Genomic DNA, 24,723 nt, shown 5'->3' on the forward strand with positions numbered 1-24,723 from the left:
TAGGGAAAACTGACCTCTAATTCAAAAAAGCTGGCTTTATGCAAATACATGCCTTTAAGGCCAACAGTTTGAAACATGAAATTCTTGTATTAAAAGCAATGTCTACAAAATGACAATTGCTTTTTTTCTTTTTTTTTTCATTTTTATTAACCAGCTATGTAAAAAGCCTTATTTAATGCCTCATCTTTCACTGATGTGGCTGGCATGATGAAAAGATGAACAAAGAAAAGCCCACAAAAACGGATGGTGAGTTACTGCAGGCAGCCTACCACAGATTTAGATTTCATAAGTTTACAACTTCTTGTAAAAAAACTTCTCGGGGATGGCAACTGATGAGACATGAACCCAGCACAGATTAACTAAGAATCATCTCACCTGAATTCTCTCTTTGCAAGAACTACTAACCAAACATTCCAGCTTTGTCTAAAGTTATTATAATGAATTATGGATAGACATTATATGTATATATGCCTTTAAGAGAACTGAGTAATTAGGAGAGTAATCAGTCAGTCATATTTGAAGTCAACACATGAGATAAAACTGTGGTTCACAGCTTCTTAAGAACTTCCTCTAACAATCATCCAAAACTCTCTGTCACCTTCAAATAGGGTTTGATAATCTCGTTTAACTATGCAATGTCAAAAAGCAAACAAGGTATAGCTGGTCCTACTGTAATCATGCTGCTGCAGGAGAATTTATTTCCCCCCTTCCTTTTTTTTTTCTTTTTTTTAAGAAAACTTGTTTATAAGCAAACAATGTTTATTTTTAAAATTCTATTGAGAAGAGCTAAACTGATAAATGACTTTTTGTAGGTCTAAATTCATGAGTAAAGAAACTGATCTGTTTAATTGAAGAAAATATATGATAAAGTAAAACTAACAAAAAAGATCAGAAACTGTACAGAGCAGGGTTATTTTGCATCATCTCAAACTAAAATTTTCAATAAAAGAGAGTCAGTATCCAGTCAAGTTAAAAACAGGGAGAAATGCCAGCTTAAGAGTCGAAACACTGTCTTTTGCCTATTTAGCTCTCTACAATCACCCATATTTTAAGCCATTATTGCTAGAGAAACTGAAGTTATAAAAGCTCTGAAGGAATTACTTTTCTACTCATAACCTGTTCCAAGTACTTACCACAGAAGTGTGTCTGAAAAGGAGGCTGAGGTGGAGCCTTATCCAAAGGAAATTTCTGATGAATCAGAGCTGCAATAGCCACAACCTATACCAAGGAAATATAAAACACAAAATATCATTAGCATGACCACTATCAGTATTCATTTCTTCACTTCTTTTTTCTTTTCTTTTTTTTTTCAAGCAACCTCATCTGTTTTCTCTTGTTTCCACAAAAGACCTTTTTAACATGAACTTCAACTATAAATATTTAAAAGGAAGGTAAGTTATCAGTTGACCTCAGGTAAAATAAAAATTATTCAGAATTATTTATTATTGAGAAGTTATTACTAAATGATTAGCTTAGAATTTTTGAGGAAAGAAATAGTTCATTTTGGAAAACTCTGCTTTCATAAAATTTTGTTCAGACTCTGAACAGACCCCATAATTTAAAGGATTCCCTATGAAGTAACGGGGAAGTATAAGCAGGGCAGGACACACAGTAGCCTTTCCTCGGGAAGGGCTGCACCTGAACAAGAAACCCCAAGCAAGCACTCAAGACTGCCAAGAAGACTTGAGGTTTTAGCATCTAGAAGTTATGCTCTAAGGATACTTCTTCTTGCTTTGCTGGCAGGAAATCCTGGTTCCCCAGAAACTGCTAAGGAAAACCCATATACAAAGCCGACAGGCTTTAAAAAACATCTTGGTAAGCAGACTCCTGTTCATACCCAGCTTATGTTTCCTTAGACTGGTCAGAAATTGGAAATTATCTCTACCCCCCCCCAAAAAATAAAAAAAATTGAGCAAAAGGACTAATTCTGTTTGAAAAATGTTGTCCACCTAATATTTCTTTCATTCTTTATAACAATTAGCCACAGATAACTATCTGGAAACTAAAAGTACTAAGTACAAAGCCAGGGAGACCTATCTTAAAAAATAGCTAAACATGTCTAATCACACTTTGTAGTATACAGTTCACAACTGAGGGTGGCCACCTACTTCTCTCCTACTGAAGAAAGGACAGAATCTCACAGTAGCGCAATAAGTACTATAAAACTTACACTAGACTCCCATTCTATTTCAAAATGAGCTTATTAGCAAAGAAAAAAAAAAGTCATTTTACCGAGAATATATAATGCTTAAACCTACAAAAAATATCCATTAAAAATGAGGCTGCCTCTGAACAGATGTTAACTGTTTATTATATGCAACAGCAAAATATAAGGCTTGGAAAAAATACATACGTAGAATCTGTGGTAGCAATAAATTCTGATCCAACAGGCCCTCTGAACCCACAGAGCTTGACTTATGCTCATGCTAAAGACCTCAATAAAAGTTTCTTTGAAAAGCCAGCTGCATAGAAATTTTATTCAAAAGCAAATACAATTAGACATAGTTTGTCAGGTGCAGTTCTTTCATGTCTCAGACAATTCTTACCATATGCCAAAGAACAAAACAAAACAAAACCAAAATCAGAGCAGATTATTTACCTCATTCTGGTGCATCTTTGGATTCTGAATCGTCTTCATGCTGAGGGACATGACCACAAGAGGAGGAGGAGGAGAAAGATCTTTAACCACATTCACCAAGCCAGGTTTCACAGCCACTGCTTCTATCTTACACCAGCTGACTGACTGATTTGAGGGCTCTAAGGAAAAAATATGAACCACTTTCATTCTTCTGGGAATCACAGTTAAAACTTTTCTAACAGTGATGTTACAAAGAGTGTGTTTCTTTAATGTTTTGTCCTTGAAGAATAGTCTAAGGTCCTGATTAATCCTGCCAAATTTTGGGAATTCCCTGAGGCACATCAGTCAGATGCCTAATCACACCAGGGGCTCTCTAACATCAAAGGAGAGAGGAGACTTGTATCTAGGCCAGGAGGATGCCCTTTCTCCCCTGTTGACAACACAGAAGCCTAAGGCTACTAGACCTCCAATTCACACATCACAGTCACACATCTGAGGTTGGGGTAGACACACTTAGATGTGGATCCACTCCCCCAGCACCTAGGGGACAAAAAAATGTAAGCAGTATCCATCCAGAGATGTTAATTGCTATCTATCTGTTAATGGTCATGCAGCTGTAAACATCCTTCAGGTCCCTTTCTAGATCTGAATCTCAACGTACGAGTCAAAAAAGAAGACACTCTCAAGGCTGCCTAACAGAACATTGCAGTATAATGCAAAAAGTACTCCAGTCATCTTTACACAGAGTCATAGCAGAGAAAGGTACAAGGCAAGTGAGCATAACAACACCTAAATTCCGTAACTCCACCTAATAACTCTCAGCATTTAATCTTGTAGTCAGTCCAAAGGTGGAAGTTTTGATAAAAATAAAAGAATTAATAAAACTGAAATGAAAGAATACACAGAAATTTTTCAAGCACTACAGAAAAGGCAGTCAGAGTTAATCAAATCAATTTTTATCAAATGACAACAAGAACATATCTAGTATATGATTGATTGAAATGTGCTAGATAATTCATTTAGATATAGTCCTTCAGTAAAAAAATTATGGAATTAAGATGGGGATGTCACAGAAAGAGAGCTCATCCTACTCTGGTAATATAAGCTCTCCTGAAATGTAACAAAGAGCATAAAAAACTGTTTGAAGATAAAATGTACAAGAACTAATTATTTATACATATATATATATTTATACACACACACACAAACACATTTGTGATGTGCGTATGCCTATGTGTGTATGCGTGTGTATATATGTATACACTATATAAAAAGATGTGTTCACCACCCTTTATCATTTTAATATTTTAGCCTTCAATACTTCACTTTCTTTAAAAAAGAAGTGCTTGTTCACAAAAGACTGTGAAGACATAACTCACTACATGCAGTTACAATGAAGCAGAGGTTAAACTTTTGAGGGACTAGATTTTTGAAGGTAGCCATTGGTAGACCTGTTTATCTTACTCCTTGCAAAACTCTTTGACACCTATCTGGAAACCCACATATTTTATCCTCACTCATAACAGGTAGTCTCATATGAGGCAGCTGAGCAAAACATCTTCATTTATAAAACACTGACGATCTGTCCAAAGGAAGAGGATAAGGGATGAATTACTTAACACCTTTTTAATTTTAACTCCGATATCTTAACACCCAGAGCTTCAACTAGCACTCTAGAAAAGCTCTGATGGTATCTAGCACCGATGTTCAAGATGCAAAGACAGCTTCATTAGGGATAGTGATGACAGGCCCTAGAAAAGTTGCAGGAAGCAAATCCAATGGTTTGAAAACTGCTTACTCCAAATCCAACAGATGTACTTCCTATCCTAAGACCAGCCTATGGAAAGTTTGAAAGGGAAGCTTCAAGAAAGCAACAATCTTCTGGTCAACTATACAAAAAAACACCTGCTTTGGAGCACAAAATCCAGTGCAACAGCTGAAGAAATTTGCATAAATATAATCAGCCAGCCAAATACAGCTCTCAACAGAGTGGGCATGCCACAGCTTTGAAATGAGCAATTCTGACATCAAAATATGGATTGTCTGGAATCTGACGGCTGTAATGGAGATCTGGGAATGAGATAAAAGAGCTGCCTTAGTTTAGCATTTAATTCTGAGGTGACATCAGTACCTGAGTTGAGGCAAAATAGTCTAAGGGGAGAGAACGCATATCAACATTAAGCAGAATGGAACTGTTTCTGCCTAAACTGCTAGTATCACTACAACGACATTTGCCATACTGGATTTAAGGTACAAAACAGCTTTGGTCTCTTTGGGGGTGAAGAAAGAAAATACAAAAGAAATGTGAGGTCAATCCTTGTGAGAGGAATGAAGACAAAAAACTGTTCTTAGGCCTTTAAGATCAATACCAGGAAGTACATTTATAGTGACTGATGCTTGTCAGTGTCTGGGGAAAAAGCCATCAGAGCTTATCTATCTTTTGTCAATCAGGGATTTGTCTTGTCTATTGCAGCTCAAAATCCTCACTAGTATCAGCTTTGAGTTACTGAACTAGGTGTCGAAGATTAGAATCATCCTTGAGTCAACGTTCAATACTGTCAATTTTTCTACATTCAAAGTGCCTTGAAGAGATTGTCCTAAAAGATGTAGCTTTCATCCAGTAGCATTAGCTTTTCTACACTCTTGGGAACATGCAGCACACGCTGAACAAAGGGCTCTAACCAAGCCCAAAACTAGAAGGCTTTGCACCACAATTCAAAGTGCAAAAGTAAACAAACAAACAAGCCAGCTAGCAGTAGTTTGTTCTTAAAAAGATATATTTTAGGTTAAAAGAAAAAAAAAACCCTCTCAAGGTATTAAGAGAAGAAAAACGAATAAATTTCTAGAAAATTAACTTTAACTAGCTCACTTTGCATAGTTTTAGTGTAGGTACCAATGAGTAGCTGCTAGGCACTGCCTAGATCCCCCTCACTGCCGTAAGGACTAGGGAGAAACAGAAGGTTGAGACTGTTCTCTCCTTATGCACTCCATTTGGGAAGAATATCCCAGCTACATATTCCAATCCCAACTTCATATTCCGCACAAGCTTTACCTATATACAACTATTCAAAGCTATAATCTCATCTGTACAGTGTGTAACTTCATATGGATAGAACCACTAAAAAAGGAAGAATACAAGTTACAATCTGTACTAAAATATGAAAATTACAGAGATAAATTAATCTATAAAATGAGAATTTATTAGGACAATTTAATTGTCTCCTCCTCCCCCAAATTTATATTTGTGTGTGTTTCTCAGCAAACAGGTATTTCACATGTAAACCACCATACGTGGATTTTTTATTTCCAGCCAGCATGGTCCTTTGATCTTCCTACTCATCAACAGAAGTTCCAGGCTAGAAGTGTTAGTTCCAAATACATGAGAAAATGTTTCTCCTTTCAGATCTTGGGGAAGTCGAGGGAATTCAGCCTAACAATTAATAAAAAGCAGTGAGTCATTTCACCCCACAGAAGTCATAATGTTAACATACTACATTCAAACAGCAACTTAACGAAACTGCAAAATACCCGAAATCACTGCAATTTCCCACAAGCAAAGCCTTAATGCATAATACCTTACAGTAATTCAAGAAATTACGCTATTGACTGTGCATAACTATTTAAATCAGGACATTAAAATTGCACTGAAGCAAAAGTTCATCTACATGAATACAAGGAATATTATCATCAGCAAACATTGCAGCAATGCTCAGTGACCATTTTAATACAGAAACCACTTAAATAAGTGTTGTAAACTTGATTAGTTAGAGCTTTAATCTCGTCTGTCATATACAGAGTGCATAAAGTTTTGCTGCAAAGCTAAATATAGATTTGGGATACCTAGCAAATCTCTGTACAACTCTGCTTTAGCACCTAAGAATGGGATAAAAGATGCTATAGAATGGCATTACCTCAGCAATTGACCAAATGGGTTCAGAACTGCTCAATCTCTTACATTTGAAACCAAATCAAGTGTTTTTGTTAATTAAGAATAGCTACTGATGTTCTCATGAGAATTGTTTTTCATCTTTTCTGCTCAATTTCAGAACTCTTCAACTAAAGATTTTCTCACCCAGCTGCCATTTATAACAGCCATACTGGCAGAGGTATCAGCTATATTCTAGACATGAATTCAACAAAACATTTAAGGCTAGTAAGTAATTTAAAACATTATTAGGTTGAAAAACAGTATTAGGTTGAAAAGCAGGGTTTGGGTTTTCATCAGATTAATTATACTCACCGAATATTTAACTTCTAAGTATTCAGATTTTGCTGGAACATCTGGGATCTCAAAAGCATAATATTTTTCGACTTTCTACATAAAAAAAAAATTAATATTTTTCCAGTATTTCCCAACTGAAAATTCATTGTTCCCAGTAAGAGAACTAAAGGCCACCCAAAACATACACCTCAAATAACAAGGGCTTGATCATGTATTACCACTTTTACAACTCATTATAACCATCTAATGACAGTAAGACTGTTATAGTTACTGTGTTTAACCTCTTTAGGTTTTCTTAGAAGGAACAGTTTCTACAGAAGTGACTTACAAGTATACTGTCACACACACAAAAAAACCCACAATCTTAATAGTTAAGAAAACTCAGAAACCTTTTGTAAATTCACAGACTTCAAACATACTCAAGAATATTACAAATGATCATCTGCCAGTTATTTACTTTATTGAATCCTTAGAACAGAATCATTTCTATGACAGAATTTCACTTTTCATTCTGAGTGAGCTGTTTTTTACTAGAAAGTAGTCAAGCTTTTTTGCATATAACACAAAGCTTGTTAAAGCAGTCTCAAGTTCAGTGCAGCTGTACTGAAAGTATTACTGCTGCTTGCTCCCAGAACAACGGTGATTTTGTACAGCACGCATACAGTCTGTCAGACCCTAAGAACAATTACCGCCATTTTCCATTCCAGGGTGCCTGCTAAAATGCTATGCTCTACTAGCCTGTGATATGTTACAAAACATCTACATCACCGCTACACACCTACAGTATGGAACTATGTTATGCTGTAACTAGGCTAGAAAGTTTTTACGAGTACTACTGTACTTTTACTTTACTACAGGAGGATCTAGAGGCCCCTTAAATTAAATAAAGGTAATATTTTCACTACATAGTGCACTAAGCTCAGCACATACATAGAGTCAGCATAATATAGAAATAAAGTAAGTGTAATAGGAAAAAGAAAATTACCAGAAACAGGAATAAAATTTTACAAAGCAATTAAATACATGCACAGTTAGGTAAACTCAAAATTATTTGGTTTCTTTTTCCTTACATTAATTGAGTCAGCAATGTCAGCCCTTGGAGCCCTACAGCTAGCAGTCAAGTTCCCTGCCTCTCATAACACTGCAGTACCAGTGGGCCTTAAGGCAGCAAAGCCTGGTTAGATGGGAAAAGGGCCCTCTATGAAATAGAAAGAAGGCAAATCAAGAAGCAACTGTAGCATGAACAGCTAACGGAAGCAGAAAGGAGTAACATGACTTGGTACAAGAGCATCCCTATCATGTCAGAACACTGTTACAGTATTAGCCATTAGCCTTCAAATGTAGATCTGAGCTGTTAGCTGAAGCAGTACCTCACAGGAGCAGCGCATTAGAGCTGTAACATAACACAGATGGCTATGCACTGCTTTTAGCACATATTACTGATAGGCCTTTTCTAAAGCTCTCAGGCTTCAAAGAAGTTCTTGTTGCAAATGCAAGCTGAACATAGTGTAAAAATAGTATGCTGCAATGATTCATCTGCATTATTCCACAGAGCTCAGCTCAATTACACAAGCCTCTGGTCATAACTGCAGTGAATGAATGCTTTGCTGCGGAGTAATCTGCCCTTCAAGTGGCCCTTCAGAGAGCAGAAATGAGCAGCAGTGATTAGCTGCTAAGTTTCTAAGTGGAGTAAGGCTGCTTTTGAATTGATTTGTGAAGACTTACTAACTTGGCAGCAGCGCAACCCATTGACGCTACAATTAGCAGCAGGTGCAAGAGAAAGTGCTATGGCTGAAGTGTATCTGTTCACAGGGATAAAGTTTGGTGCTGGCAAGGCCAAGATGCCTGCACGCACACAGAAAGAGAGAGAGAGAGAGAGAGAACGAACGAGAACAACTTGTCTCAGTGTATAAATACTGGCCCTGTCCACATCACCAAAAAGCTGGATATTCTAAATAAAAGGACTTTGGGAGCACATTAGATGGGCTAGCAACATTTCTAACACCTCCACCTAATGGTGGAAGAGTAAGATTTTCTTCAAGTTTCATAGGGCTAAACCTGAGACAGACCTGCTATGTGTTACTCTGAGTGGATTGCTTTACACTCTGCTCACATGGGCAATATTGTGATTAGCATTCCCAAAGTTTTTCAAAACACCTACCCTTAATAATACAATAGTGGAACATTGGCTGCAGATCACAGTACAGGGGAGTTCTAAAGCAGACCCACCACATTAGTAATAGAGACACAACAGTGTGTGGAAGTCTTTTTTTTTTTTTGAGCATTCACCTAGCTGAGTGCAACCATCATTTCAACTTGAGAGCCCCGCACACCTCTACAGAAATGTAAAAGCAAGGGCTGTGTAATGTAACATCTCTGATGGTATGGCTGCCATGAAAAGAAAGATGATGACGCCTTATGAAAAGAAGATTAATAAGGTATTTAACAGGTCTCTCAGAGAGGAACAAAGGAAAAGGAGGTCTAAGGAAGGGGAACAACCACTAATTCCACAATTACCTTACAGGCAGCAACAGGACCCCCTGCTGTACAGACATAAACCTAGCATGCTTTGCTTTGTAGTACACTGCCACTTGTTCACAGTAAACCTAACTTTAAGGTGGAATAACTGAGTTACTATAATACTTTCCTTTAACAGTCCTCCAAAAGCCCCACCAACAGGCCTGCTTTCCCCTCCAATCTTTCCTCTCTTCCCACACACTACTAGCCATAACCTCCTGTCAGTTCCAGCTCTCATTAAACCCTCCCAGGAGGCAGTAACTATCCAGCTAAGCAGAAAACCATCCCAGTGAAATAAAGCTGGAGAGCCTTCTGCCAGGTTAGTGAGCAAATTTCAGTTTACTGAAAAGTCTGACAAATTTAAAGTCTTTTGAGTTTTACTGTTTAGTAACACTTTGATAGGCTGTTCCAGAGCTTCACTACACCTTTAACTACCCTGCCCAATTTATCCAAGAGTTAAATTTTATAAATTTCTTGTTTTGCTAACGCTCTCCTTTAAATAACTCATGTCTTGCTGCTCATCCCCGTTTAATGTATTTAGAGAGCAAAGAGGTCATATCATTAGTCTTCACCTCACTAAGCTTAAAAAAAAGAAAAAAAAAGGAAAAAAAAAGAAAATTCAAGCTCTTTCATAGTTATCTCTGGTATAACTGATTCTCCCTTTCTCTCATTCTCCTAATTGCCCTCTTTCGTACCTGCTCTTGTCTGAGTTCATCCTTCCTCCTCAGGGTGATCAGAAGCGTTACAATATTCCAGGTAAGATCTTAGCAGTGCCTTAGTACTTCCCTATTCTTCCTAGGGATCACTCCTGCATATATCCAAGGATCCCTGATGTATGATAGTCGCATGTCAGGAGAACACAGTTGTGTCTTTCATTTCAGGCTCTGTATAAACTTACTAAAAACGTGATGAGCTTTGAACTAGTATCAAAAATATCCTATAACTTTGCAAAAAGGATCTGCACTGTTAGGGTTTACCTCAATTTCCAAAAGCCATCTTTGAAGGTTCAACTATGTTATTGTTATCTCACTCCATAACATTTTTTCTTAGTATCATGGAATAGGTGGAGTCCTAAGTTTCTTTTAATAGATCTGCATCTTTTCAAAAGCCAATTCCCTTCTTTCACCTTCTTGAGTACAAGTGTTTGCATCCCCTCTTTTAATGAGGAATTCATTTGCCCCAAGTTTTCTCTCTCATCCCTGAAAGGGTCTTTTAAGAGTGAGCTATTACGAACTTGTTTTTTTACCTATTGTTGAATTCACTCCTTTCCAATCCTAACACATAAAAATTACATTAAAATCAAATATACAATAAAAGTAACACTGAGAAAAATCAAAAAAGCTAATTTGCATCAGAGTTTTAAGAGAGAGAAAATAATCTAGAAGAAAAATAAAAAAGGCAAGTTTTGTAAAGTTCTAATGAAGCACACATTTTTCCTGAAGGATGCAAAGAGTGCACTAAGCTAAACACTGTTAAAAAGATGCAATTTCCTGCATGAATTTGCCATTTGAGAAGCATTGCTGACATCTGCACTTCTAAGAACTTAAACTTTCCAAAGTACTCCAACTTTGGACCAGATGACCTCCTGAGGTTCCTTCCAACCTGAATTACCCTGTGAACGTGTTTTATTTTCCTGCATTTATATACTGTTAAAGTTCATTCTTCCTGCACTTTTGCTAGCCTTTCCATTTGCTGATTAAACATCCAGGAATTAATTCTAGGAAGTCACAAAATGATTAGCCTGGGAAAAGTTAAAACTAATTCCACATCATCCAGTAATTACAACAAAGTTATCTTTATCAGACTAATGGCATCACTTCAGAACAACAGAAAAGCTTCTGAGCACTAACTCTGAATAAAATTGTTCCTCTAACTTGCATCTTAGGCACCATTCCCCCACACAAATGCCCTACCTCTACCTCCAAATGTTCCTCATAAATGAATGAGCAAACTTCCTCAAACAGTACTACCAATCTAATTCATTTGCAATACTATCAGTAATATCAGCTCTTCTCTGCAGAATTATGATAAGTATTATATCTGCAAATTTTCCATTACAGCAACATTTTCTTCTTCAACGTTCATTTAAGGATTTGTTGATCAAGTAGAACACAGCAATAGTAAAACTATTACATATGAAGCTGCTCTGGACTTGCAACAGTTTAAAAACTGAATGAGAGCCCTCAAAACTTGTTAAGTCCTATACAAATGCACTAAGACAATCCAGGCTCCAAGCAGCACATATCCTAAATAGATAAATCTGCAAGTGTGAGAACAAGGATGAAACAAGAAAAGAGACAGTGCAATTTTCTCAATATGACACCTGGTCAAATGCAAAGCCTCAGTGTCAAATCCCAAAGTACTGACCTACCCACTGAACTATGTGATCTTTCATTTAAAGCTTTGAGACCATGATCTAATAGTCAGGATTTAGATATCAGAACTTTCACTGTTCCATTTTCTCAAAAATAGCTCAGCAAGCAAGCAGCCAGCCCACCATTTAAATCAGCTTCACAGAAACTAATGACTGAACATTTTCAGGAGCAGTAAGTTTAAAATTGATGTTCTCACCAAAATTCAACATTTTTTTTCTTTCCACTCTTGAGGTATATACCCTAGTATGGCTGAGAGAAATGAACCTTAATAATGAATTGTGGACTGCATCACAAGAGAACTCTGTTACAGGTATTAACCTCATTTCAATAGCAATGTCAAGCTAAGCATTCCTCAGCAAGCTTTGAACAACGCTTGCATGACATAGTAAGTCATTTCACTTTTGTAAGCCACAGAAGAGTGAGAAAAATCTTCGAAAGCCTTGCTGTAGTGGTTTGGAGAGACTGGACAAACAATTGCACTGCCTGAGAAAGTATAAATTAATGTTTTATCATGACTTTAGTGGGGCTTAACATTAGTAATTGTTATAGCATTTACAGTAATTGCCAGAGCCTAGCTTTACATAAAAATTGGTTTAAGTCAAGACACTGGGCATGCAAAGTCAGTTTTCAGTATCAAAGAAGGTAATTTTTTGATGGAACAATCATGTCGCAGATGTGTTATTCTTAAAAAGACATGGATATTTGGGAAGACATTGGCCTGGCTATTAAAAGTAGGTTCACTTACACATGTCAGGAGTTATGTAGCTGCATTTCAGCATAACATGCCCCACTGGACAGAGTTTCAATCCATTAAATATTATCCAGAAGAATTCCTACCTTCCAAAGCACAACAATAAAAAAATGACCAAATAGAATGCTTGCACACCAACCTTGGATTTGAACTTCATGATCTTATATTTTGGCGAAAGGCAGTCATTAAACTCCTTGAAGAGACTCATTATAGTTACCGGAGTCTCCGTCTCTTTGCCAGTGGATAGGTCCATTTCCTTAAAAACAGAAGTCAAGTTTTACATGACATGACCAATAGGTTGAATTTTGCTTTGTTATTATGAACCATTTACCTCTTCTTTAAGGGATACTATAATGCAATAGATCAGAAAAAACAAATTTAAGAAACACCACTTAAAGCAGAGCGTTTAGAAAACACTGAGGTTTCTAATAATTCACGATGACTTTACTTCCTGAGTAGTAAAACCGAAGGTAACAAACTGTCATTTGTCTGCAGTTGTCAGTAAAGGTCAAGGGGGCAGCAGGAACACTCTGCATCTCACATCTAACATACCATGTGTGCAGCGCACAGAAATTTGCCACCTACATCAGACAACACTGGCTTTGACAGTTCCCATAAACACACTACTAGAACTCAGTCTGCCATAAGCAGAATGAAAAGTACTTACATTTGACATGCTTAAAAGATATACTTACTGTTTCACGTGGCAGAAGATAAACAGTTCTCTCAATATTTTTCACTGTCACACAACAGCTGATGTAGGTGTTTGCTGATTCTATCCAAACTTTGCCAAACAGAAATACCACACCTAAAGGACATAGCAAAGAATACAATACGCAATTCTTACATTCGTTATTCTTAATGTTGTTTAAAGCAGCTAATTATGTATTCTTGCACAGAAACACAATCATTTCCTATTTTAAGTCCTTAAAAAACAAATCTTTCTGATAAATCAGCACATCCTAAATTGTTTCAAACACCAGCTTTAAAAATGGATACCTGTACAGTTCTTCATGCCCCTACCTCCATCGCTATAGCAACAACACCATGCTATGTGAAATTCAAAATGGCATCACATAACCAGTCTCAGAATTCTGTTCTGATACTCTAGTTCTGATACCAATATTTCTACCTACATCAGTTTGATAATTCATGGGGAGAGGGAGGAAGGAGGGAGCAATCAGTGAAAGCTAAAGATAATCAGAATGCCTGTGCTGTCAATCATTCCTGAAACAGTTGCGCCATCTACAATTTTTTTTTCATTCTTCACCTAAACCAGTACAATTCATCCATTTTTCCTGTACTTTAATACTGCAAGATCAAGAGTCTACTACTAATAAAACCTGCAGAAATGCATTCAGAAGAAAACAACTAGAAGTTGATGGACTGAAGAAAGATTTCAACCTGCCATTTTTAACAGATGAGGACACTGAAAGATACGCTACAAGAAAGATTATTACAAGATGTATTACAAGAAAACCCGGATGCTAAGATAGCAGTTGTAACCAAGGTGGGCAAGTCAAAGAGTCTACACAAAGCAGGACTAGTGCAACTGGCTCTTCACTGTGGACTGTGTCATTATTATCAGTGTCTGCACATCTCTGAGCCACTGAGAAGCTGGCATTAGCACAAAATGCTGCAAACTCCTAATCAAGTGACATCAACTGCTAATCAAACTTTGAAATAACACAGAACAGGGCTATGTGACTTTCAAGCACAGTTTGTGAATTACAAGTAAAATAACCTTCCCAGTATAATTCAAAAACCTGACTTCACATGTAACTCCACAGGCATTTGGAATTTGATTACATGAAAGACTCTCCCCACAGTACACGACTATTAATGAGATCAGAATTACCAGAGCCAAGACTGTTTCAGAAACAATGTTTAACATGAGGAAGATCTTGGAACCTACATTCCTCCTTGGTCTGAGAGCGCACAAACAAGTCCCTTGCTAAGAGTTATAAATCATCTTTGCCACGTGATCTACCACACATAAAGGTACCTTTCTTACTCTAAGCTAAATCAGCGAAGATGCACTAAGATGGATCACAGGGTTAGAGTGACAGGCTAAGAGAAATCATTTCTTGAAGTGCTTGGAATAGATGTGAACAAGACTACTTTTGTCAAGGCTAGAGAAGAAAATGTTGCAGTTTTGAAGATGATAAGAGCCAGGATATATGTTTCAGCTGCACAAAGTATCTTAGAGATGTTAATATAAAGACAATCTTCAAGATTTAGACAGTTTGAATAGAAGGATCTAGAAAGAGCTCAAATTACAGATCTAAGTGACAGGGAAGATGGAGTTCTTGTCCCGAGTAAACTATTTTTTTTTTGTTTAAGAGATAAGAAACTCAGATGGGTTTGTATCATACAGAGAGATGAAAGCATGGGAGAGACCCAGAACTGGGAGTTGGTCACTTGAATAGGTGGCAATACTAAGAGCACCGAGAAGATAACCTGTCGAAGGTATACGTGTAAGCAGGTGATGCAGAAAGGCTACACAAGCCATTCAAAGACAGGAAAAAAGGTTGCCTGGGTTGCAGAGGCAAACTTCAATCAACTCTAGCATGAACAAATAAATGGCCTTAATCACCAGATTTCACAGAATTCAAGTAATTTAGGGGGAAAGGGACCTCTGGAGGTCATCTAGTCCAACATCCCCCCCACAAACACACACACACCAGGGATAACTTCCAAAAGTTTTCAGAAACATTTCGTATGTAAAACCAAGAAGGAGATAAGAGATGTTGGGGTCTATCTCCTGTAAGCCTGATTATGAAAAGACAGACAGAAAAAATTTTTATATATATATCAAGCATATAAAGCATATGAAGCCTGTGAATCAGATCATGTTACCAATGGAGCAAAAGGCAAGTAAAGTCAAGAGATACAGAAAACGAGACGCAGAGGGAGAAAAAGAGCAATTTTTATTCATTATTTCTTTAAAATGTTAATAGGAGTACAATTCTCAAATTCTCTCCCTAAAGTAGTAAAGGGAGTTATGAAAAGTGAGTCTCCAAAAATCATTTTAAATTTGAAAAAGTCTTATGATTATGCTATAGTATTTACTCTTCAGGCAATGCATTTGACATCATAGCAAATGAGGCATAAACAAAGATCATGAACATGTTAAACAAAGAGCAGTATCGAAATTCTCCCTCTACACTACTAATTGAAAACAGGTGCAGTCTTTATTATTCAATCTTGAAAAAGTCATAATGAGAAAAGAACACTCCTTGCATGTGAGGAACAGAAATCCTTTCATAATTAGGTTCCATTCAGCAACCACTGACTTAGAAAACAAAAAAAAAAAGAACAGAACAACAGTGGGGTCTTTAAGAGTAGCAATTTTATATTAAAACCTTTGATTTCATCAAGATATCTACGATTATCATCACTCCTGTCACCAAGCTGCTCAACCCAGCACAGTCTCATATTTAAGTCTGGCATCCCAATTTACAATGAAAGGTGTAACAGAGAAATGTATCTGACTTAATGCTTATAGTGCGAACCCAAAAAGCCTTCAACAAGATATGGAAGAACCTTCTAGAAAACCTACATGATGCACAAATTAGAAACTAAAGATACTAGAGCTGCCAATGAAACGAGAGGACTGATGGGAAGCGCTTACAACGGATGTGAACAAGACTACTTTTGTCAAGGCTAGAGAAGAAAATGTTGCAGTTAGGAAGATGATGAGAGCCAGGATACACACTTCAGCTGCACAAAGTATCTTAGAGATGTTAATACAGAAATGGTTTGAATAAGAGCCTAGGAAGGGCTTAAATCTTTCAGGTCACCTTCCTCCCTTGATAGATATACCTTCCCACTGCACAAAATTATGCAACAGCTACCATACAGGACTTGAACTAATAATCCATCAGAATTTTAAGTTACATTTCCAAAAACAAAAAGAAAGCATGCTCAATTGTTGCTCCATTAAACAAGCAATTAACAATACCAACTTACTCCTAGAGTGCACAAAGGTTTTAAGAATGTCAACAGGTCACCAACATGAAGAAGTTCCCTTTATACCTGCCTAGAGGATACTGGACCAAGAGACAAAATTCTTCTTTGCCCAGTGAGAATGCCCTGCACTAGGGACAGGGCAGGGGAGAAACAAAAGAGAGTAACGTACAGTTTACAGAACAGAGAGAGAGAGGGTATCTAGACATAGTTTAGGCAACTCTGAACATCACAGTTACACGAAGAGAGTTAGAAAGGCATTTTCTGCCTTTAACTATAATAGTTACCTGGCTGACTGTATTGATCTTCATAAGCATCCAGCCAATAAAACCTTAAGACTTGATCATCATTTTCGCCATTCACAAGTGGAAGGAGACTGGGGTCCAGCTGAACTTCTGTTGCCACTAAATCAGCTTCATCCTCATCAACTCTGTCCCAGCATGAGACATCTGGGAGAGAACAACTTCTGCAGGTTTTGCAGAAGAAAGGAGGAGAGAGAAGTAAAATCATGCCTTTGCTATAAACCCTTTTTTTTTTTTCAGTCCTGTATTCTCACATCTTTCGTCACTCTTGCCAGGTACCAAGCAATATTCCAAACAGTTGTGCAAACAGTTGCGTTTCTTCAGCTTTCTTTTGAAGAGAAGGGTGGAATGTGAGAGGGAAATCCACATATAAGTATGGTTCTCAGTATGCAGCATACAGGCTTTAAAAGTCTTTTACCTGATATTTCAGCCTTAGTCCTTCAAGGCTTTCCATAACAAGTAAACCCATCCGTCTGTAAAAGTTGCTCAGTGGGAACAACAGATCCTTGCTTCTACAAAACTGCTGGCTGCTTTGAGTGACTAAATATTTATATCTTTTCATTTAGATGTTTTACAATTTAAAGTTATGAAACATATGATTCAAGATTCTTCCAAACAAACAAACAACAACAAAAAAAAAGTGAACAAAAATTTTTTTTCTATTTCCAAAGACATACCTGTTCACCACATGAAACTACTTTTAGCTACAATTAACGTTATGGAACACCTTCACAGTTGCTTAGAGTAAGCATTGTTAGCAATTTCTCATTTTTGCTCATTGGCATCAAAATGTCTTGTTCAATATCCATATTAAGCCACTTCAACGTACCTAAATACTTAGGTAGCTCTTTGTACTGTTATGTGTTAGTTCCTCAAAACATGAAGTATTTTTCAATTAAGTAGCTATCAGTATGTTTGACGTGACCATTTTTAAAGTCATGACAAAAAAGAACAGCTAAAAATTGCAGAACATTATTATCATTCTGTCTATATCACAATTATCCCACGACAAATATAAATAAAAAGCTGAATCTAAGGTTTGTGGCTACTGAAAGGCTTCTTGGTGGAAGAAATAAACAGAGATCCTTACAACACAGATGTCTCTTTCTTCACAGATTCCAGCTGCTCTGTCTCTTTCCTTTCAATTTCCTTGTCTCTCTTCAAGCTTTCAGCTGCCTCAGGTATAGTTTCCACATGCTCTGCTTCCATAGGTTCATCGAAGTCCTCATCATCAAAATCCATCATTCCTTGATCATCATCTGGAAGTACTGCACACAGAACTAGAGGCTTGAATCATTAAAATGACATACTAGATTGCATGCTATATACACAAATGTAATACACAAAATTAAATACAAATCAAATACTACATTTAAGCCACTTAAACATCTAACTAGTGTAAACTAAAAACTGTTTTAAAACTAGTATACCATATTTAAAGAGTTTCCAGAGCTAGGCTTTATTTTCTTTTCAATACCTTCAATAGCTTTCCCTTCTGTTGTCTTCACTGTTCCCCCATTTTCTGTAACTTCTGAAACATATTTGGTATCCTCATTCTCTTTAGAGACTATGACAGATTTTGTCGTATAATTGGGATGCTTAGGACGAAATGAAGCTGGAGGAAGAGCTTCCTTTCTGTGATGAGCAGGAGCATTCCTTGATATAGGGCTGATTACCTGAAAGACATTTTAGCCAAAGATTTTTCTTTAAGAACACAAAAGGGAAAAACGCTTGACTATTTACAGAACTAGCAACCATGGTTAAAGGAAGAGGTCCATGTATGCTGCAACGTGACAGTCAAAAAATCCTCAAGAGTAAACTTTAAATTCTATACCATCACTTCTGCTGTGAAGTGTGCATTCCTACTATATTTAAAAAAAGGTTACAAGCAGCAATGGTTGACATTTAGTTAAGATTATGGTTATTTTCACTATTCTTCCAAAGTAGTATGACCCCATGCCTAAATTAAAACCTCCATTTTTGTCAGCTGAGTGTGTGACAATGTGTGTCAGCCAGGGATGGAGCCTGGAACAACTGCACAAGTCTAATACAGCAGTTCACATCTGTTCATATGGGTAATGAATTGAAGCTGTCTGGAGGACTCCTTGGGAGTAGAAAGCAGAGGGCCACTTCAATGGATTTCTCATGCTGTAGACATGATTTGGAGAGTGAGGAAAACAAAAAACTACATTTCAGCATGCTCTGCAAGCCTTAACCCTGAGACAATAAGCATGGAGTTCATGTTTCAGACAGGACACCACCACAGCTGCAGTTACAGAACCTCGTCTCACACAAGATGTGTATGAAGTGGTCTCCACCAAGAGCCAATGACAGGTCTATCCATCCATTGGGCCTTAATCTTGAACAAGGCCCCAAACCTTTATCTTTAGGGTAAGCAGTTATTTCATCAAAATTGAGAGAGTTGCACATAATCATTTCTAGGGTTTTAATCTCCGTTCAGCTACTTCTGCTGTGACAAACACAAAACTTGGCCACTCCTTTACCTTAGATAGAAGGCACACATACTAAATCTACCTTCACTAACAAAATTTTTCCTAGATCAGCCAAATGAATTTATATGTACTTCTGTTTCTGCTCTGGTCTCCTCAAGTAGAAAGCGTCACTGCCACCTTCCTCCTTCACTCCCATTTATTTTCTAAGGCTGCACTCCTGGTTGTCTTCTCAGCTTTTTCATTGTTTAAAATCTCCTCCTTGGACCACAGAAGCTATCACCTGAACAGCCAGCCCAGGAATTAATTTCTATCTAGATGTTTCCTAGGAAAGAGACTTCTATCTTGCAGCATAAAGACAAAGATCCTCTCTTACTGTATCTCCTTCTCTTTTTTTTAAATTACTCCTAGGCTCCAAAACATCTGTTGAACTGAGTGCCACTGGTGATTATTGACAGCCTAAGAGTTGATTTCAGTATCATGCAAGGTTTTGCTCTTGTATTTTAATGGTAAATCAGAGGTACCTACTCTACTCCATTTGCTCTCTAAATACTCTTATCAAACTTATCACTGTATCCCCAGATAAAAGGCCCTTCCCATACACCAGAACCCTTATCAAAACAGTTTTCCGTTCTTAGCAGCCTGACACTTCAAAATCTTTCACTAGAGTCAACTTCCATCTACAGTGTCAATTTTCTATTGACTTCCCAATTCTGCAAAAGTGGAGTTCTTTATCCTTTTCCACACCCACAAATACTTTTTACTCTTTACTCCACTTATTTCATCTTCCATCACCCATTCCTTGCCACACAGGTCTTTTCTAATCTTTCTGTCTTGTCTCTTTTTCCTAACTCACCTTCATGTGATGCACCTAACACTACGAAAACAGTCTTACCTGCCAAGTGTAACAGTTAGCCTACATACTACTACTGTACTAAAGATATAAAAAGAATACTAAAGATATAAAAATAATTTTCTTAAAGCATTAATATGGAGGGGGAAGGGAAAATACATGAGCAATACAGTAGCATTGCTAAGGAAGCTAATGATAAACATAATTTACAGAAGTAAAAATAAAAGACAACAGTATCTCAAGTTAACAAATATACAGATAAAATTTAGTAATGAGAACTTTCTAATTTTTTTTACTTTACCTTAGGAGTCTGGGATGGTACAGAGAAAGGATTCAGTGGCACTCCAGCAGATCTTTTTCTTTTCAGCACTATAACTGGTGGTGGACTTAGCTGAACAGTCTGAGTATTGAAAGAAAAGAGACAGTGATATAATGGAGAGGGCTTGTTGAAGATTTTTTTTGCCCTGGTTAGTAACATTTTCACAAAAAGAAAGACACCAACATTTCTCATTTTCCAAACTAACATACAGATTTCACAAACTACTACTACTTAATGCATTAAGAAAATACTGCAAAAGTATCTGTGACACATGGAAATGACTAGAGAAAGGGCACCCACTTCAAGCATTTATGGAAGAATCTTGTTAAGCAAAGAAACCTCCTGATATACAACTCAGGCACTTAAAAAAAAGTTATCTGAGCAATCAGCCCATGAAAGAAGCCACTAGACTTTTTAGTAAACAGTTTGAGAGAATAACTGGGAATAGCCTCATTTGAGACAGTCTGACCTTGGCTGCGGTGGCAGCCATCCTGCAGTCCTAACTCAGAGAACACATTAATTTGTTTTTCTGTAGCAAACCATGGAAAGCAGGGAGAGGCAGGCAGAAGCTCAGGCTACCTTATCTGCTTGAATAGCCCTCCCTCGTCTCCCCTGGGGAACCCAACCGTGCCAGATGGAACTACCCTTCAGGATACTCGCTAGAGCACAGCGACTGGATATATACATATAGGGTATACTCTATGCAGATGCAAGTAAGTCTTGTTTCACTCCAAGCTGATGACAAGCTAGAAGACTGCATTAGCATAGGCTCAATGTCATGCTAGTACAAACCGTCTCTAATCAGGAGACATTAGTGTTGGCTTATCAAACTAACACAGTCACGCAACTTCTGCAGGTAGGAAAGAACAGACAAGTCAACTGCATACACACATGGAAAATACTAAGCAGATGTGCTACAGATGAAATCAAGTCTGAGATGGTCCAGACACAGGAAGATGTTTATTTTCTTTATATATTCCACAGTAAGAAAAATGAACAGGTTAAGATGTTTCAAAAAAATTTTTTTTAAATATACTTACTTCCACATTTAGATCCTGAAGAATATCCCCTAGTAAATCATCCTTCGACAGGTCCACAGTTTTCTGTAAGATAACAGATTAGCCAAACAGCTCTTGGTTATCTGTGCACATCCAACCAGGAGACTAGCAGCAAATTGCTAAAGGGCTTCTACAGAACACACAAGATTTTCAGGAGTGCTCCACACACAACAGCTCCTAACAGGAGTTTATGTGTTGCTAGACGTGAGCAACAGCAATAAACGTTTGCTTCACTCCCACTAAATCAAACAGTGCAAACAAGTTAAAAATCTTATAAATTAAAAAAGGCAACAACTTACATCTGTGTTTTTCTTCCCAGCACTGGCTATGAACATAGACTTAATTGTATTTGGCTTTGACACCACAGGCTTCTTCACATTCTTTTTATCAACTGTAGATGTTCTGCCACCTTTTCCTACAGAAAAAGTGATTTATGTGTAAATTTGTGATTTATACACAAAAAAATGAAATGTTTATTGGCCCAGTTATTAGCAGAGATTGACAGCTAAGGTAACCCACTTCTTCCACCTTTACACTGCAGGCTGAAATGAGGCCTAATAATCTTTATAATCTTTTGTTTGCTGCCAGCTTTCTCATGGCTGCTCTGCACAAAAAAAAAAACAAACAAAAAAACCAAACTATCAGCATCATATCTTGCCTCATCATCTCAGAGTTGAAACTTGTGCACCCATGTCCATACCCCAGATAAAGGACAAAGATATTTCACATGAAAGCATGTGCAGAAAGGAAAGAGTGTCCAGGAGTTTGGCACTACACCTGGATTCTCAACATCAGACTCAATTCCTCAGTTTGCCACTGACTTATAGAAGTTGGCAAAATCATTTGATCCAAGACCCATAAAGGCATGTAAGTATTTCAGTGGCAAAAAAGACCATCCATCCTGCAGGCACCAGCTTTGGAAGCCGAGAACACTCCCCAGAAGTATTTATCCTAGAAGACAGACCATAACCCACAGTGCACTATGAACAAAATTGCCCTGGTAGCGCTAAAGCTACCCCAGATTGAGGTCAAATCACCTCTATCTCCTCCATCATGGAGGCTGAACAATGTCCAGTCACAGGTATGGAACTACAGAGCTTCAAGTTAACAGGACATTTGGCATATTCACCACATACAGATACCAAGAAGTTGCCCATTTTAAGTACCTTTTAAAAGCAGTTGGAAGACTTTCTACAGTGATTATGTTCAACCTACCTTTCTTACTGGAACCAAGAGCATCATCATCTAGATCTTCATCAAAGATTTCCCTTCCATCTTCTACGTAACCTATCCCACCTGTACAAAAACAATTGTTAAAAATTTACATTTCTAATTCTGTCTGGTGATATTTCTAAATGATATCTTCATAATCCAAAGTATCACACACTTAAAAACTTATTTTTTATTTTAAAATGAATGTTATAGACGTAAGTGTTAAAAACTACAGCACTCTCAGCTATAACTTTTATTAGAGTAAATATGTATTTAGTTACAAATTATCAATTACAGTATTTCTTTTTAAAGTTACATCACTAATAACTGGTTTTGGAAATTTATTTTCTAGCTTTATTTCTATTTATGGAAAAATATTTTAACTGCTATTCTAAGACATCCTTATGAGAACAGTGCATAAGACTCATCTCCATGTAAAAGCTCATCTTTTTCTTGTCTACTAAAATAATTACAGGAATGCACTGAAGCATAACTTACCTCAAAACATGAATATTATGAAACCCTACTGAGCTTGTAACATTATAATCAAAATAACTCTCCCAATGACTCTTAACTTACCATCATCAACAATCCAGTCATCATCCTGACGCTCTCTGACCATCCTGGAATATTCTTCTTCATCTATTTCATCATAAACACTTGTGAACTCCTCAACCTACAATTAAGTAATGATATGAGAACTGTTAATATTTAATATACTATATATATTAATTTAGGTCATTGGTAAGAACCTCCTGAGAACTCCAGGGTTTCATGAACCATTAAATTGTTCACAACAAGCAAATGCAGTTATTCATTTGGTTAAAGTTTATTTTTTGGCAGTGACAAAAGATCTGTTCTCAATTTTTTAAATGATCACAGTATATTGAAACTCAGGCTCTACTGAAACACTGGTAGAGATTTCATTTGAAACCGACTTGCTTCACTGCATATTTCATATCATCAAAAAAAAAAATCCTGGCAATGGAGAGTTCTGACCTTTGGCTCTATTCTCAAGCACCAAGATGAGCTCAGTGAAAAGGAAGGTGATTTGATATGCCCAACAATAATGCTGAAGAGGCTCTTCTCTGTCTCTGAATAAATCTGCATCTTAATAACCGATGCATTCCAAGCTGATTCAGACTTATCCACCTCAATGTGGAAGTTGCTTCCCTCTTGGCATTGCAATTAATTGGCCAGTACCAATGCTACATTCATTGCCAAATGTTAGTTATATCAGTTACATACTCAAATTCATTTTCTTTGTGGAAACATGGTGTATTAATATTAATGCTTTTTGTCAGATAAAGCTTTGAAAATTATTTGAAGTTTAAAATCATTTGGAGTTAAAAAAAAAAAAAGTATTTCCTATCTATTAATTAAGCAATGAAATTTGAATGGTCAGTCCTTCGCTGTGGGATAGCTATCAAGTGATATGGTGCATGTTTGATTTGCAGTTATTAAAATTACTTTAGTTTTGAAAACAGAAAGAAACAAATGCGTGATGTCAGAAAGTAGCAAACCAATTACAGTTACATTCTAAAATATATACATCACTAAAAAAAAAAAAAAAAGGTGACCTGACAGGCAGATTTTGACTTCCCACAATTTTAGATACATATACAGGGTATCGAAGCATCTCAGCTTACACATTAATACTCCCCACATTAACTTTTTATTAAAAAGAAGAGAAGGGAAATTTTCACCTCATATTTTATTTTTTCACCAGCTTTGGCTTTTTTCAGACGTTCCAGGGCTTCTTGCTGACCTCTTCTAGACTTTTTTTCACGTCTAGAACGTGATGTGGCAAAACTTTCAGACTCGGCCATAGCTGAAATTAATTAAAAACAAGAGAAATAACTGCTGTTGTCTTTGGTAGTTAGTGCTCAGTAATGCACTAATAGATATTTCCAGTATTACTTAAAATCTAAATAGAGATCTAGACGAAAACAGTTTAGCATGTATTACAGGTTTGGCTATAAGCACAGTGTCATGGATTGCTCTTGATAAGCCAATTCTGCAATTAAAATGAAGACATGATCTCAGAGAGTCACAGAGCGCAAACAGACTTGGTGCCAGTTCACGTTCAGTAAGTTTGGGAAGGGTAACAAAAAAAA

The 24,723-nt window shown here is 37.0% G+C and overlaps 1 protein-coding gene across 3 annotated transcripts in view; it reads right to left on the reverse strand.

The window, feature by feature from the left end:
- The window catches only part of POLA1 (DNA polymerase alpha 1, catalytic subunit), a 214,074-nt gene extending 189,639 nt beyond the window's left edge, over positions 1 to 24,435 (reverse strand). For 2 of the 3 annotated variants that reach the window (XM_026075441.1, XM_026075444.1), the window contains exons 1-15: positions 24,313 to 24,435; positions 23,186 to 23,282; positions 22,610 to 22,690; positions 21,694 to 21,809; positions 21,377 to 21,439; positions 20,319 to 20,417; positions 18,192 to 18,390; positions 17,805 to 17,994; positions 16,700 to 16,878; positions 13,139 to 13,251; positions 12,583 to 12,699; positions 6,819 to 6,893; positions 5,870 to 6,008; positions 2,600 to 2,757; positions 1,134 to 1,218 (exon numbers count right to left, since the gene is read on the reverse strand). In XM_026075441.1, the coding sequence (XP_025931226.1) occupies positions 1,134 to 1,218; positions 2,600 to 2,757; positions 5,870 to 6,008; positions 6,819 to 6,893; positions 12,583 to 12,699; positions 13,139 to 13,251; positions 16,700 to 16,878; positions 17,805 to 17,994; positions 18,192 to 18,390; positions 20,319 to 20,417; positions 21,377 to 21,439; positions 21,694 to 21,809; positions 22,610 to 22,690; positions 23,186 to 23,282; positions 24,313 to 24,435 (1,834 nt within the window). The remainder of the gene's footprint in view (positions 1 to 1,133; positions 1,219 to 2,599; positions 2,758 to 5,869; positions 6,009 to 6,818; positions 6,894 to 12,582; positions 12,700 to 13,138; positions 13,252 to 16,699; positions 16,879 to 17,804; positions 17,995 to 18,191; positions 18,391 to 20,318; positions 20,418 to 21,376; positions 21,440 to 21,693; positions 21,810 to 22,609; positions 22,691 to 23,185; positions 23,283 to 24,312) is intronic. The other variant, XM_026075443.1, reaches the window with a different exon arrangement.
- Between the last annotated feature and the right edge of the window lie 288 nt (positions 24,436 to 24,723).

Source organism: Apteryx rowi, unplaced genomic scaffold (assembly GCF_003343035.1).
Source record: "Apteryx rowi isolate R43461 unplaced genomic scaffold, aptRow1 scaffold_403, whole genome shotgun sequence".
Classification (NCBI taxonomy): Eukaryota; Metazoa; Chordata; class Aves; order Apterygiformes; family Apterygidae; genus Apteryx; species Apteryx rowi.